This window comes from Misgurnus anguillicaudatus, chromosome 2 (genome assembly GCF_027580225.2).
Source record: "Misgurnus anguillicaudatus chromosome 2, ASM2758022v2, whole genome shotgun sequence".
In the NCBI taxonomy this organism is placed as follows: domain Eukaryota; kingdom Metazoa; phylum Chordata; class Actinopteri; order Cypriniformes; family Cobitidae; genus Misgurnus; species Misgurnus anguillicaudatus.
This window is the reverse complement of record NC_073338.2, coordinates 33,409,574-33,424,968: the sequence shown is the minus strand read 5'-3', so window position 1 is coordinate 33,424,968 and position 15,395 is coordinate 33,409,574. Positions and strand designations below refer to the sequence as shown.

General features: G+C 36.0%; 1 protein-coding gene across 3 annotated transcripts; it reads left to right on the top strand.

Annotated features, from left to right (window-relative positions):
• The first annotated feature begins 768 nt into the window (after positions 1–768).
• On the top strand, positions 769–14,936 carry gpt (glutamic--pyruvic transaminase). 3 transcript variants are annotated; one of them, XM_055202779.2, is made up of 12 exons: positions 769–906; positions 2,604–2,784; positions 8,796–8,885; positions 9,627–9,735; positions 10,375–10,508; positions 10,822–11,065; positions 11,270–11,349; positions 13,016–13,152; positions 13,237–13,411; positions 13,534–13,689; positions 13,767–13,879; positions 14,300–14,936. In XM_055202779.2, the coding sequence occupies exons 2-12, from the start codon at positions 2,644–2,646 to the stop codon at positions 14,388–14,390; spliced, it is 1,470 nt and encodes a 489-aa protein (XP_055058754.1). In that variant the 5' UTR covers positions 769–906; positions 2,604–2,643; the 3' UTR covers positions 14,391–14,936. The 3 variants fall into 3 exon arrangements, with proteins under 3 accessions (XP_055058754.1, XP_055058753.1, XP_055058752.1); XM_055202778.2 differs by lacking the exon at positions 769–906 and adding an exon at positions 2,008–2,166; XM_055202777.2 differs by lacking the exon at positions 769–906 and having other exon boundaries at positions 2,278–2,784.
• The last annotated feature ends 459 nt before the right edge of the window (positions 14,937–15,395 follow it).

Below are 15,395 nucleotides of genomic sequence, written 5' to 3'. Positions count from 1 at the left end.
ACTATACATGCAGTCAACACATTAACTGGTTTCAAATAAACAAACGTTTAAAGTGTCCATTTAAATTGCTAATTTGTACCTAATCTTGATTGGGGAATAAGAGAAGTTCAACATAAAACCTAATGTAATATGGATTGTGATAATTAAGCTTCCTATAAAAACTTAATCCACATGAATACATCAACTAAAATTTAGCATAAAACATAATTTCAGATATGGACAAGATGCACAAAAAATTGCGGTGGTGATAAAACATTTATATCATAACTTTCCAGCTGTCCCTTATCTCAAACGCAACTTAATTATGACGCAGTAGTCTCGTTTACAGAGTTACTGTCACTAGTCACTACTTTTATTTGACAAATCGCTGAATTCTATAGCTACATTCTGTAGATTTCTAGTAAAAATAATGTTATATAATGTCTGTTGCTAATGTCCGAAAGGATATAACTATTTAACATAAATGGAAATGTGCAAACTTGAGCCCAGTGGCGTGCCACACGCGAGGCTCAAGCCCCTTCCTCTTTTGACATAACTGTAAATGTGACCCTCTGGTCATAGTGAACATAATTATAACATTAATAATTATAATGAATACAATATGTTACCATTGTCGCTTCAACAATAATACAAATTATTATTAACAAACTTAGTCGAAAGATGCGTGATAAAAGGTGTTCACTGCTGATCAGCGTACGACATTCGCGAATATCGCGAGAGTCATTTGATTTAGAATGACTCTCGCGGTACTTTGATGCCATACTCGGATCAGTGTGCGCAGCAGCGCATGAACTTGAATGAACACACGTTTTGACGGCGGATCGGAAGTTCTGTGCATCTTGGCAGTTTTCTTAACAGGACTACACAGCAGTGTCTTAACAGCGTACATCACGAGCTGCAGGACAGGTAATAAGAAACATATAAATGTGTATCAAAAACGTGTGAGTTAACCTTAATTAACTCTAATAGATTAGTTTAACTCAATTCTGACCGTATTTTTGACAAAAACATTTGATTTGTTTTAATTCAATTTAGTAGACGTTAGGATGTCAGGTGCATTTTAAATAGTACCAGTCCAGTGAGTGTTCATTATTTTATTTAGGCTACATTAAGATTTGTGAATATTTTCCTTTATGAAAATTGTCAATGGTTTTATTAGCCTATAGTATAAGAATATAAACATGTGGTTTTTTTGCCATTGATTACCACTTTTACTAATAAATAACATGGATAAGCTATTCTATAGCAAAAGCTGGTATTTTGTGGTAAACCACAGTAAACATTTTATCCTAACTTTTATCTTTAAAGACTTCCATAAAACATTTTAAATATTAAAAATTATGAACATAATTTCTGCATCATTTTGTTTCGAAAAAATACAAGTAAACTATATTAAGCAATATTAATAGTAGGGATTTTTATTCACTGATGTGTTGGATCATCTGTATCAGCGTCGGTTACAAAGAAAAAAGTGCCTTTTTGTCCTTTCGCCTATGTCCCTGCGGAGGTGCTGCAGGCCACTGCTCAAGTCTCATATGTAAATAACTTACAGCCTATGAAGACACGTGGTTACTTTTTACTTCAGTAAATATTTGTAAAATGGGCTTGGGTTAACTAATGTTAGTGTATGAACTATGATTGGAGTACTGAACTCTTGAACAAATTGTTAATAAGACATATGCTAGTATTTTAAACGAAAATATATATATTCCTGCTATGATGTTGACTCAAAAACAAAAGTTCTTGGGCTATCCCAATTGAGGAATGCTACAGCTCTTCATTGCTCAAACTTTAAATAAGTTTTGGGTAATAAAGAGCACCATGCTTCAAGCAGCACATGGTCATGATCACATGACAAGCGATTTCATTGAAAAGCTTCCTTCCTGCATTCTTTACGAACAATTATTTTAAATAGCACATAACCCTGTAATGGGTTCACATTGTTTGTTGCTAATCTCACCTGCAAGACACGAAGAGACTTCGTCAACATGGGAGGAGTTGGATAATGTCAGTTATTGGATCGAGAGAGTAAATGGGGAGGAGGTTTTCCCAGCAGAGAAGCTGCACACCGGTCAAAGTCTATAGAGCCGCATCAGATCCTTCACATTGATTCAGCGCTGCTATCTGTCGTCTGGGCAACCGAAGAGGCTTTCATTGAAACTTTTGGTGCGTAAAACGATCGGGGGGAGGAACTGTCTATTGTAGCCCCCCTTTAAAGGGGATAGTAAGACCAAATTTAATGTTTGTAAACCCAATAGATGTGAGAGGCGTGGGGACTTGACCATCAGGGTGCTTGTAATCTTGAACTGATGTACAGTACAAAGGTCTTCTCGAATAGACCTTTAAAGGTTTCGCTACGTGTGTTTGCTGCACAGCGAAACTAGTTTTTTGAAGGATTAGCCTACCAAAGTTTAAAAACGCAATTTTAAGCTTTATTTTTTAAACCATTTTTAATACATCTACCTCCTTGAATTATTTCCAACCATGTTATGTAACAAATCCGTAAGGGTTTTAAAACAGGGAACATGTCAAGTTTACGCGGCAGTGTACCCCAAGGGTCCATCAGGGGTCCTGAACTTTTCTCCGATGCCTTCTCCCCACAGGACTCTTTCTGCAACCCCTGCGCCACGGAGCAAGCCGAAGATGTCGCAAAACGGAGCGCTACGGCGACAGGATAAAGTCCTGACCGTCGACACCATGAATGCCAACGTGAAGAAAGTTGAATACGCGGTGCGCGGACCCATCGTGCAGCGCGCGGTCCAGATAGAAAAGGAGTTAAAAGAGGTATGATTAGTATTCGCCTGACATTCGCAAACATGAATCATGCACTCACTGACCTAAAATCTTAACATCTTCATTCAAAATTAATCCATACTCTGGAAGTATCCTAATTATTCACTATGACTGACTATGATAAAACATGACTAAAGAAAAACGAAAAGCAATGTCTGAATGGGACTAGACCCCCCCTCCTCTCAGTAGTGGAAAAACAACTGATGCTCCAGCAAGCTACTACAATGAAACAGCTACACTTAGTAGTTGTTTGTTACATTTTAAGCTATTTAAAAAAATCTAATTCTTGAAAATGCAACGTGGTCATTTAATCCAAACCGACATATTTTGACCAAAACAGTACATTTTGACTAGTATTTTGACTAGATGTTTACCTGACAACAGTAGTTCAAATCTCATATTTCAGTTTTTTGTACCTATAGGGGCGGGTTTCCGGACAGGGTTTAGATTAATCCACGACTATGACTTATATATTAGGAAATTTAAGTAGTCTCTTGCAAAGTCATGTGCATCTTAAGACAAAACAAATGTCACTGATATATGTTAAGATATGTCAGGGCGAGATGTTTTAAAATTAAGGCAGCTCAAACATGCATTTTAGGCTGAGACTAGGATAAGCCCTATCCGGGAATGACCTTTTGCTGGACCGTGTTTCAAGCTGTGTATTTAGATTTGCTGTAAAATCATACTGTTGCCAAACTTATGAAAGTCAGTATATTGCAAACGCCCCTAATTTATTTTATCTCTGTTGTTATATGCTTCTTCAGTATTTGCAAAATTCGCCAATGTTTTGGCAAAGCAGTGCTTTAGTCTTTAAGTAAATTTAGCCCCAGATATCTTAGTGTTCCTCATATGTATGCTCAATGTATTACTGGTGCTGGAGTAGCAGTAAACCTTAGATGAACTGCTCTTGATAAGACCATAGTTAAGTGTCAGCATTGATCGTCATGGGGACAGAAAAAATGATCAGATGCTGGTGTCAAGCATCTGTTGCAGCAACCTCACAAATTTTTCATTCATCCATCTTAGATAATCTTGTCTTCTTTTCTTTTAGAATCACTTTCATGGGTTTTGCTAACTTTTATTTAATCAGATTTTAGCTTCACACATTTTCTTGCGCTTCTTGCATCATTCTTCACCTCTGATCAACAAAACCAGAAGCAAAATCAAATGTATGCACCCTGTGTAATGCAGAACAGGCTTTAGTGTGGCAAATCCAAGACGAAGTCTCAATAAAAGCATTAGAAACAACATTCAATGGACTGTGTTAAAGGTTTCCATGGTAGTAAAGTGAAGAGAGTCCAAAGTCAACATCTGACAATCTAACAAAAATCCGTACAGCTGCGTTTGCAGAAATATTATAATAATTTTTGTACATCCTGTAAAGGGATTTCATGACCAGGGTTAGCAGACAAACCTACACACATTTTAGGCTTTGCTGGCGTTGTTAAGTACGATGGTGTTAGGTTTCTGGGAAAGGCACGTTTGACAATGGTGGCCTTCATCTAATACTGTACAAATCTCTCTCTCACTCACTTCCTGCTGCTTTTTTCATTCTTTCTTACTGGTGTTATTTGGGTCTTTTTACCTTTCTTACATTTCCATTTATTGCATTCTCATTTAACCTACTGGATCTTTTTCTGTTTCACTTTCTTGTTCTCTCATAATAAAGATAGAATCAAAGATTTATTGGCATCACTGTAAAGAAATACAATATTGCACAAGAATGTAGTTACGTAACCCACACATATAAAATAATCTAAATGCAGGTGGACCTGCTAATGTTTTGATCTCAGATGTTAGACAATGCACAAACTGCATCTAGGCCACACCCAGATTATATATTTGTTTTGTGTTTTCTCCAAATTTTTCAGGCAGTTGTGTTTGTGTTTTGGATGTTTTTGTATCATCAAGCAATTGTGCTTCCAGATATGTGTTTAGTTTGTCACAGTCAGCTGCTTAAATGACTTAATTCTCTGTGGGATATTGAAAATCGGAAGTCTCTATTTCGGACATGAATCATCCGTGAATTTCTTTCCATAATTTTTTGCCAAATTTTTCTGCACAATTTAGTAGATTCAGATCTCTTAGTTATCTCATTCACTGTTCTAACTTTATTGCTTAATGCATATATTACTATTCAACCAGGAATGCAGGCCTTATTTGTTTGCCAAAAAATGGTCGAAAGGTCATTTGACGAAAGGCAATGCACATGTTGTGAGTCAGTGAAATCTGATCCACTCTCCCTCATACCTCATACTGTGAAGAAGATCGTATAGTTTGAAAACCTTGTTCCACCTTCTACTCAAACAAGATTAAAGTGCTCTAGGGGTGTTGTGACAAAACTGGAATTTCACTGGCTAGAGGTTAGGATCCTCTTCACTTTGCAACCAATGAAAAAATCGTAAGGAAACGGGGGCTGGGGAAGTTGTAAGTTCTGGTAAATGCATCTGAATGGACAGTTTCACCCTAGAGAGAAACAGATGTGCAGTCTGGGGCTTCTCAATTAGTGCTGTCCGTACCAACTACTGAGAAAGCTGCTATTGTTTATGACACTCCAATGAGCTGGAGCCTCTGGGATAGGTTGAAATGTCAGAGAATAAAAGAGCCATAATTACACAAGGCCAGTGTAAACAGGCTTTCTTGAAACTTTGCCATTTAATGAATGGTGAAAGATATGTGTTGACTTAAAAAAACGTTATAAGGTGCTCGTGGAATAGCACGATGAGCAACTTTTCGTTTTTTTATTGAAATGACAATTTTAGAAAATGTGTGCCTCATTCAAAACAAAGTCATATCAAACATAAGGTTTGCTTTATAAAGTTATAAAAAACAAATGTACCTTATCCTGCTGAAACAAAATGCAAAACAGTGTGGATTATAAAATATTGACATACGTGTACTTTGTTACAATTTCAAAAAGGTTTTACTTTTACAGAAGGTGGGACCAGAGATTATTTAAAACATTCGTCCAATATAAAATGTTCTTGTTTCTTTGATGTAATTGTGGAGAAATTTTTCTAAAGCCCACAACCTAAATTTAAAGAACACAGGCAAAACAAAACACAAGCTTGGAACTTGTTTGGGGAGTTTACATCTGCTGTTGTTCACTATATATAGCATATGTGATGTTTATATAATAAACTGGCTATAAATAATGTGAATTGTTTTTACATATGACATTGTAAGAATTTTTTCAACTATTAAGTTCTTTAAAGGGGCCATGGCATAAAAATCTGACTATTTCCATGTTTAAGTGCTATAATTGGGTCCCCAGTGCTTCTATCAACCTAGAAAATGTGAAAAAGATCAACCCAGTAAACCATTCTCTACAAGCACATGAAAAAATAGGTCGTTGAAATTTGGCTCTCCTTATGATGTCATAAGGAGCTTTTATTATAATAATACCGCCCCTTAATATGCACTATAGTATCCAATCACATCACTGCCATTTAGTGCAGAGAAAAAAAGAGAGAGAGAAAATAATTCACAGCACAATTGAGTTTCAATTGCAACAAACCGCTCATTTGGATTTTAAAGGACACACCCAAAACGGCACATTTTTGCACACACCTACAAAGTGGCAATTTTAACATACTATTATAAATTATTGTAACACGGTCTCACACCCATGGCGTCGGTGTTTGACGACGCTTGACCATGCGTCGGTGTGTTGGCGCGGGGGGTGCACCTTTCGCGTCATTTTTTGACGAACTGGGGACTTCAATACTGTTGGGTACGCGAAATTAAACAGTTGTCGCCTGGCATTGGGGTTAGGGAAAGGTTTGGGTAGGGATGTCATTATGTAAATCTAACCCTAAACCGACGCGAAAATGGTAGAAAATGGTAAGAAAATAGGAAAGAGAATGCAACGGACTTAATAGTATTGAAGTCCCCAGTTCGTCAAAAAACGCATGGTCAAGTGTCGTCAAATATTGACGCCATGGGGTGAGACTGGGTTGATTATTTATTTGGTATTTTGAGCTAAAACTTCACATACACTGTCAAAAATAAAGGTACGAAGCTGTCACTGGGGCAGTACCCTTTAAAAAAGGTCCTAATATGTACCATTTAGGTACAAATATGTACCTTTAAAGGTACATTTTGGCAGTTCAAGTACTAATATGCACTCTTTGGGTACAAAGGTGTACCTTTTTGAAAGGGTACTGTCCCAGTGACAACTTTTGTACCTTTATTTCTGAGAGTGTATGTGCTCTGGGGACACCAAAGATTTATTTGACATTTTAAAAAAGTCTTGTGCCATGGCCCCTTTAAGTTAACTTTTAAAATACTTCATGTTGAAGATGGTGTTTAGATTCATTTTAGTCATGTAAAGACTTGCTCTTCTTACATTCTTGTTAAAAAGGTTTTTGATCGGTTGCCTATACAGAGAAAACAGAATTTTTTGACATTTTTTAAAGTCTTGTTTTAAATGAGAGCATATCAAATTAGATAAACTTTGACCGTATGGGTTTAATGAATGATATCCCTCTCCCAAACATTTACTCACAGTGTAAAACCTTTATTTACTTGTAAGTTCTATCTAATTGGCAGTGCAAGTCATTTAACTTACTATTTTAAATGTTGTCTACATTTTAATTTATCAAAGTTTTTAGAACTTATTAAAATGCATAATTTTGGTGAAGCTTCTGAAATTCTGTTCAAGTGTAAAAGTTGTCTTACTCTGTTCTATATTAAAGAGAGAGTTAAAGTATTTGAATAACAAGGTGTTTTTGTATTTTGTAATCAGCATGCAGTGAGAGTGACAGAGAGAGTTTGTTTTTGAGGACTAACACAGTTTAAAGTGCTTTTAAAATGAGCAAACAGAGGAACAGTCAGACAGCAGGGAGCTCTGAAACACTGCCATCAGCAATACCAGTGACCCTATACTTGTTTGCTTAGCAGATAAGGCACTGCAGCATACTAAACTTTGCTTATCAAAAAGAAGTTAAATTAAAAATTGTCCAACATAGGGTAGGGTTCAAAAGTCTGGGGCCAAAAAGAAAAAAAAAGAAAATATATTAATTTGTTAACTCTGAAGTAAACAAAAGTTTAAAGTTTAAGCAATTAAATACTTCATCACTTTTCTTCTATTCACGATTCTTCACTATTCACTAATTAAATCTTGGCAAATGTGTTACAGAATGCTTTGTACAAAAGGTCAGAGTTCTTGTGGTACAAAGCACAAAAGATGTTCTCTGGAAAATGTTCAAATCATGCAGGGATACATGGATCATCCGAGTCTACACAAACAGTGCAAAGAATGCATGCTGTCAAAAATGGTTGCAAGGTTGCAAAACTGAAGCTTTTTTACTTAGACACCACTTTGAACACCACTATTATAACATTCCAGTTTGTATGTTACATTTTTCCCTGTCATGTCTGAATATAATTAGGTTGTGTAATTGCATCCAACTATCAAATATAAAATTTTCTGTCTGTGTGTTCTTTTAAAGGGCCGCTAACCTAGGTGTTTTTAGGAATATAAAAATAGTCTCTGGTATCCCCAGAATGTATCTATAATGTTTAGCTCAAAATACACATATCTTTTATTATACAATGTTAAACGTGGCATTTGTGGCTGGAATGAAAAACACACTGTTTTTGTGTGTGTCTCTTTAAATGCAAAGAAAGCTCCCTGTATGCAAAATAAGGGGTAAAGCTCTTACACATGTGCTTTGGACTACATCAAAAAATGTGTCTCTGGCAGAAGGTTGAACTACACGCTCATAAGGCTCAATCTGTGAGCGGTTATGGTTGGGGCGTAATCAATGTGACATCACATTGATAGGGGATCCGCAACAGCCTGTTTTGTGTGACTGTTGCGGTTTAGATTACACAAAGAACAATAGATGGATCATTTTCTGCTAGAAACACATTTAAAAGTGCATTTTTTACATCAGGGGGGCTTTAAAGCGCATCTGTGCTAAATATCATTGTATCATCTTTTGGTCTATTTTTTATTATATATAAATAATTTAACTATTAATCCTGTATTGCAGGGGGTCAAGAAGCCTTTTGAAGAGGTCATTAAAGCGAATATCGGAGATGCTCACGCGATGGGTCAACAGCCAATCACTTTCTTCCGACAGGTAGCTGACTCTTCTGTTATTTTGCTGACTAAGAGTGTCAATGAATTATCTGCTCAAGTCATTTCCACTGAATAAGTTGCTCATTGCTTGCAGCATCACTGCACATTTTACTGTTTGCACGCATTAACCAAAGTCTCAATTCTAAAGAATTTTCACTTTGGATATCCCAGAAACATATTAAGTGTTCCCCTTTTAGAAGAAAACACAAATGCGATCATTACAGACTGAGCATAGTCATTTTTTATATTTTATGTTATTATTTGAACTTGCCATTTTGGCCAAAAAGGTCTGCGTTCGGTAGCCTTAACTCTTTCCCCGCCATTGACGAGTTATCTCGTCAATGAAAAGAAAACATTTGCATGGAAAAAACGTGTTCCTGGTTAGTTTTTATGCTTATCTGTAATACCGTGATTATCCACTAGATTACCCAATTTATAAATTTTTTTAAAGTTAACACTGCGTGTATGTTTTGATAATCATTCTGAATCTGATCTCTAACAAAATTCCTTCACAAAAATGCTATTATTTCAGCTTTTTGCTAAAAAGTTTATAAGCAGAGAAAAAAATATAGATAGGGTGAAAAAAAATTTCCCGGTTTGTTTGTTTATTGTTTGTTTGAAAGTAGAGGGTCTGTTCTTTCATTTGATATATTTGTATGTTTAGATATTTTTAGAAGAAAATTTTCCTGGCAAAAAAAGGCCGATGGGGAATGAGTTAACAGTGTTTTTTTTTTTTTTTTAGGTGATGGCGTTGTGTGTTTATCCCAAATTACTTGATGACAACAAGTTTCCAGAGGATGTCAAAAACCGAGCGAGGCGTATTTTGGAGGCATGTGGAGGGAACAGCATTGGTATGTTGTTTGTGTATTCGACTAGCTGACTGGGTATGTTATTTCTAAACAGAATCACTCCTGATCTTTAATGTATATTAAAAAAAGAAATGAGCCCGGTTTTGATTTTATGTTGAACTGCAGATGCTAAAATGTGATGACATTGGTTAAAAGGGTGGTTAAATAGTGACCTGTTACAGCAATAAAATATTTACCATTTTCTCTACATCTCTGCTCAGTGATGTTACTGATTAAAGTACAGTGGTACATCATGGGTCTTCAACAGGGAGTCTGTGGTGGTATTATTGGGGGTCCTCCGTATTGTTTGAATTCAAAATATTGTTTGCGGAAAAGTGAAATTAGGCATCAAACAAAAATGCATTAATAGGCTTATAGGAATGATAAAATACTTAATTGAAATAAAGTTTTCCATAGAATGACATAAAACGTCATTAACGTCAGTGGTTCCCAAGTTTAAATCTATTTAGTAAATATTCATGTTAACAGTAAGTATGTGTGTGTTCAATAAAATTTTAATATATTAGTATAACATAGCCATCCTTACAAAGTATGTAATATCAGTCTTTATTTGATCCCTTTCTAATCTGTTTTAATCTTTTCAACTTCTCACCTTCTTTATTTGTTCTGTTCTTTCCCCAGGCGCATACACAACAAGTCAGGGCATTGATTGTGTAAGGCATGACATTGCAAACTACATCAAACGTCGGGATGGTGGAGTGTCTTCTGACCCTGATAATATCTACCTCACAACAGGAGCCAGTGACGGCATTGCAGTATGTTACTCAAATGACAAACACTTCTATGTACACTTAACACGTGTACATAAAGTAAACCTGCTTGAGTCTGTCAAAAAAGAGCAGTCCACCAGTTAGCTATTGTGCTATGAGTTCACTTACTATATGATTTATATCTCTGATCACGCTCTTACTGTTACTGATTACTTAATGATGAAAGATTGTATTGGTTTTTCAAAAAACATTATATTGTGTCTAGTGGGGAGTACTGTAGTTTGATGTCATTTTTTTAGATTTCCTTTAAGGATTTCAATGACTCTAGAGCTCATATTTTTTATGTCTTGTGTCTCAGACTGTACTGAAGCTACTGACTGCTGGGGAGAATCGTACCCGGACCGGAGTCATGATCTCTATTCCTCAGTATCCTCTGTATTCGGCTGCTATAGCTGAGTTAGGAGCTGTTCAGGTGAATTACTACCTGAATGAGGAAAAGTGCTGGAGTCTGGACATTAGTGAGTTACAGCGCTCTCTACAGGCTGCCAGAGAGTATTGCAACCCCCGTGTACTGTGCATTATCAACCCCGGCAACCCTACTGGTCAACCATTAAAATCCTTTAACAATGAATATACGGTAGTCTGCCAGATTTAATAGGTGATCTGTGAATTATATGCTGATTATGCAATCTTTTGATACCTAAATAATTCACATCAGAAAGATTTTCTCTGCAAAAATACAATATAAGATTTGCATATGCCTAATAGACGTTTAATATGGGTCCATTTTCTTTTTCTTTTAATAGGTCAAGTACAAAGCAGACAGTGTATTGAAGATGTAATTCGATTTGTAGCCAAAGAAAATCTTTTCCTCATGGCTGATGAGGTAAGAAAACATTGAGGTCATTTTATAAAGATACTGTACTATTGCGTACATTTCATGGAAAATGTGCAATACCATGTATTCTGTAACCTCATGTATTGCATAATATTCCAGTTTTTCGTAATTCTTTCTTCCTTTTTCTATCTATTGTTTTACAATATGGGGCAGTCGTAACCCCAATGTTGTCGGTTTAATTCTCATGGCAGGCAGGTGCCCTTGAGCAAGGCACCTTTAACCCAGATGAAAGCTGCCCAGCTCCGGGTGTGTATTCACGACTTGCTGTGTATGTGTTCATTACTCACTGGGATGGGATAAATGCAGAGGTCACATTTCAAATATGGGTTACCATAATTGGCGATCACATCACTTTTACATTTCACATTCTTTTTATACCTTTGCCAGACGCTATTATTCGAAGCGGTTCACACAACATTTAAGCTAAACACTTTAACAGTACACGTATGTGTGTTCCTTAGGATTGAAAACAGGAACATTGCTAAGTAATGTGTGTGTGTGTGTGTGTGTGTGTGTGTGTGTGTGTGTGTGTGTGTGTGTGTGTGTGTGTGTGTGTGTGTGTGTGTGTATGTATGGATGGATGTATGGATGGATGAATGGAGGTATAGATGGATGGATGGAGGTATGTATGTATGGATGGATGGATGGAGGTATGTATGTATGGAGGCAAGTATGTATGTATGGATGGATGGATGGATAGATTGATGTATGTATATTTATATGTATGTATGTATGTATAATAATACAGTAGTGCATGTATGTATGGAGGTATGTATGTATGTATGTACAGTATGTATGTATGTATGTATGTATGGATGGATGGTTGTTTGTATGGATGGATGTATATATGTATGGATGGAGGTATGTATGTATGGATGGAGGAATGTATGTATGTATGGATGGATGGAGGTATGCATGTATGTATGTATGGATGGATGGATGGAGGTATGTATGTATGTATGTATGTATGGATGGATGGATGGAGGTATGTATGTATGTATGTATGTATGGAGGCAAGTATGTATGTATGTATGTATGGATGGATGGTTGTATGTATGGATGGATGTATATATGTATGTATGTATGTATGTATGTATGTATGGAGGTATGTATGTATGGATGGAGGTATGTATGTATGTATGGAGGTATGTATGTATGGAGGTATGTATGGATGGATGGATGCATGTATGGATGCATGTATGGATGTATGCATGCATGCATGTATGTGTGTATGTATGTATGGATGGATGAATGTATGGATGCATGGATGCATGTATGTATGTATGTATGTATGTATGGATGGATAGATTGATGTGTGTATGTTTATAAGTATGTATGTATAATAATACAGTAGTGCATGTATGTTTGTATGTATGTATGGATGCATGGATGTATGGATGCATGCATGCATGTATGTATGTATGTATGTATGGATCTATATATGTATGTATGTATGTATGTATGTATAATAATACTGTAGTGCATGCTATAAATATACATGCTATGTATGTAAGTATGTGTTTTTATTTACGAAGCACATTATTAAATGTAGCATCTGCTGATAAATAAGTGCATGTTTTTGTGTTGAGTAGTAGGCAATGTTTTTAAATTTTTTCACCTTTAACATTTCTCCTAATGTGTTTGACTCTCTCAGGTGTATCAGGACAATGTGTATGCAGAGGGATGTGAGTTTCACTCTTTTAAGAAAGTGTTGTTTGAGATGGGTCCCGAGTATTCAAACACCGTCGAGCTTGTATCATTTCACTCCACCTCTAAGTGCTACATGGGAGAGTAAGTGCACATCCATCAGGTATAGTATTATTTTTCAAACATCTTTATCTTTTTTCATCTAAACAAGTGAACCCTCTCCTACAGGTGTGGTTTCCGAGGAGGGTACATGGAGGTCATCAACATGGAACCAGAGGTAAAGGCTCAACTCACCAAGCTGGTATCAGTACGCCTGTGCCCACCTGCACCTGGACAAGCCCTCATGGACCTGGTGGTCAACCCACCTCAACCTGGAGAGCCCTCTTACCCCATGTTTATCAAGGTGACCTCATATTTCTAAATACTGTATAACATGAAAGAAAAGCTTACTGGATTGGTCAACCGATAACATAAATGCAGCACAGCTGTACAATGTTTAACAAAAATGCTTACTTTTTTATCAAGGAGAGAACAGCCGTGCTGAGTAACTTGGCTGAAAAAGCCAAACTTACAGAGGAGATTCTGAACACAGTGCCAGGCATCAGCTGTAACCCGGTGCAGGGAGCCATGTATTCCTTTCCCCGCATTGCATTACCTGAACGTGCCATCAGTGAAGCCAAGGTTGGTGTTTGTCATATGTAGATGTCGTCTTTCTTTTTTATGGCTTGTCTTATTTTTTGTCCTTCCTTACGTCTCAGGCAAAGGGTCAGGCTCCAGACATGTTCTATTGTATGACACTTTTAGAAGAAACAGGAATATGTCTTGTTCCCGGCAGTGGATTCGGTCAAAAAGATGGCACATATCACTTCAGGTGCGTGATTTTGGATTTTTTTTATTAACCTCACAGCTATAGTGCATTAGACATCATTGTCATTTGTGACCCTGTCTATGAAATCCAGGTTAAAGTCTAGGAGCATCAAAGTTTGATTTCAATCATTGACATGGCCTTTCTCTGTCAGTAGTAAAGATATCAAGGTTATATTTTCACAGAATGTTCTTTACAAAAAAACTTTAGCTTGGTTTTAACACACTGGGTCACATTTATGTACCCTCATGTCGTTCTGACAAAAGTGACAGACTGTGGGTTCTGTAAAATGTGGGTGAGAAAATAATGACAAAATTTTCTTTACTGCTCGAACTGCTTTTACTCTTAAAGTCATGTGTAAATTACATTTAATGAGCATTTTTTATTGAAAACTTGAATGATTGTTTTATGTTCTTTGTTTAACAGGATGACCATCTTACCACCAAAAGACAAACTTAAAATTATGCTAAACAAACTAAAGGAATTTCATCAGAAATTCACCCAGCAGTACTCATGACCAGTTCACTTCCCTCAACTAATGATGACCTGACTGCCGAGAGAGCTAAATGTGTTCTCACTTGATGCCTTAATTTTTGGCCACATTTTGGTCATGTAGTCACTTGTGCATTGATGGACACTAATCTACGCCATGCTACAGAATAACCGATGCCTTTTAGATAAACTAGTGTGCATACTATTAAATGATTGATAACACAAAAATCCATAAGGTAGGAAAAAAAACACAGATTACTGCTCATGCTTTTTAACAATGAAATAATTACAGATTTTTGGTAAAATGTTCTGAACATTTCAGAGATCTTGTAGATGTATTTTATATATATGTATTTCTCTATGTTTGTCAGTGCAATGTGTCAGGACAGTAAAATGAAAGTAATGGGCATTCTACAAAACATGGTTTTGTTTCAGTGCTGTACTTTTTAAAACTTTTTAGCCATTGTTGTATTTATAAATGCATTCATAAATCAGAGTAAGATGCAACATTTATGTATGTACATTTCAGATTCATTATATGACTGTTATGATACAATATAGATTCACTAATTTTGTGCATTGATGTTTGAAGGGATGAAAGAAATGTATTATGCAATGTAGCTGTGAAGGCTTCTCACCACTAGAGGTCACACTTCCACCGATTTATAAGATCACACTTGTTTTTAAATCCCCTTACACACAAATACACTGCAACTGTGCAGTCAAAATGCTCTCTTTTTTAGTGTTTTTTTTTTTATTATTAATGAGCTAAAAAGATTTAATTGGTTAAGATGGGTTCTTATAGAGAACATTATATTTCAGAAGTTTTAAAAACTATTTTGAAAAATGTTCAGTGGTTTATGAGGACTTATATACTTTAAAGTTAACTAATACTGTTAAAACAAAGAACAAAATATTATTATTATTATTATTATTATTATTAGATATTCACTTCCGTTCAAAAGTTTCCGTTCAAAAGATTAGGATGAATTTTTTATTATTGTTTTTAACATTTCTAACAACATTAAAC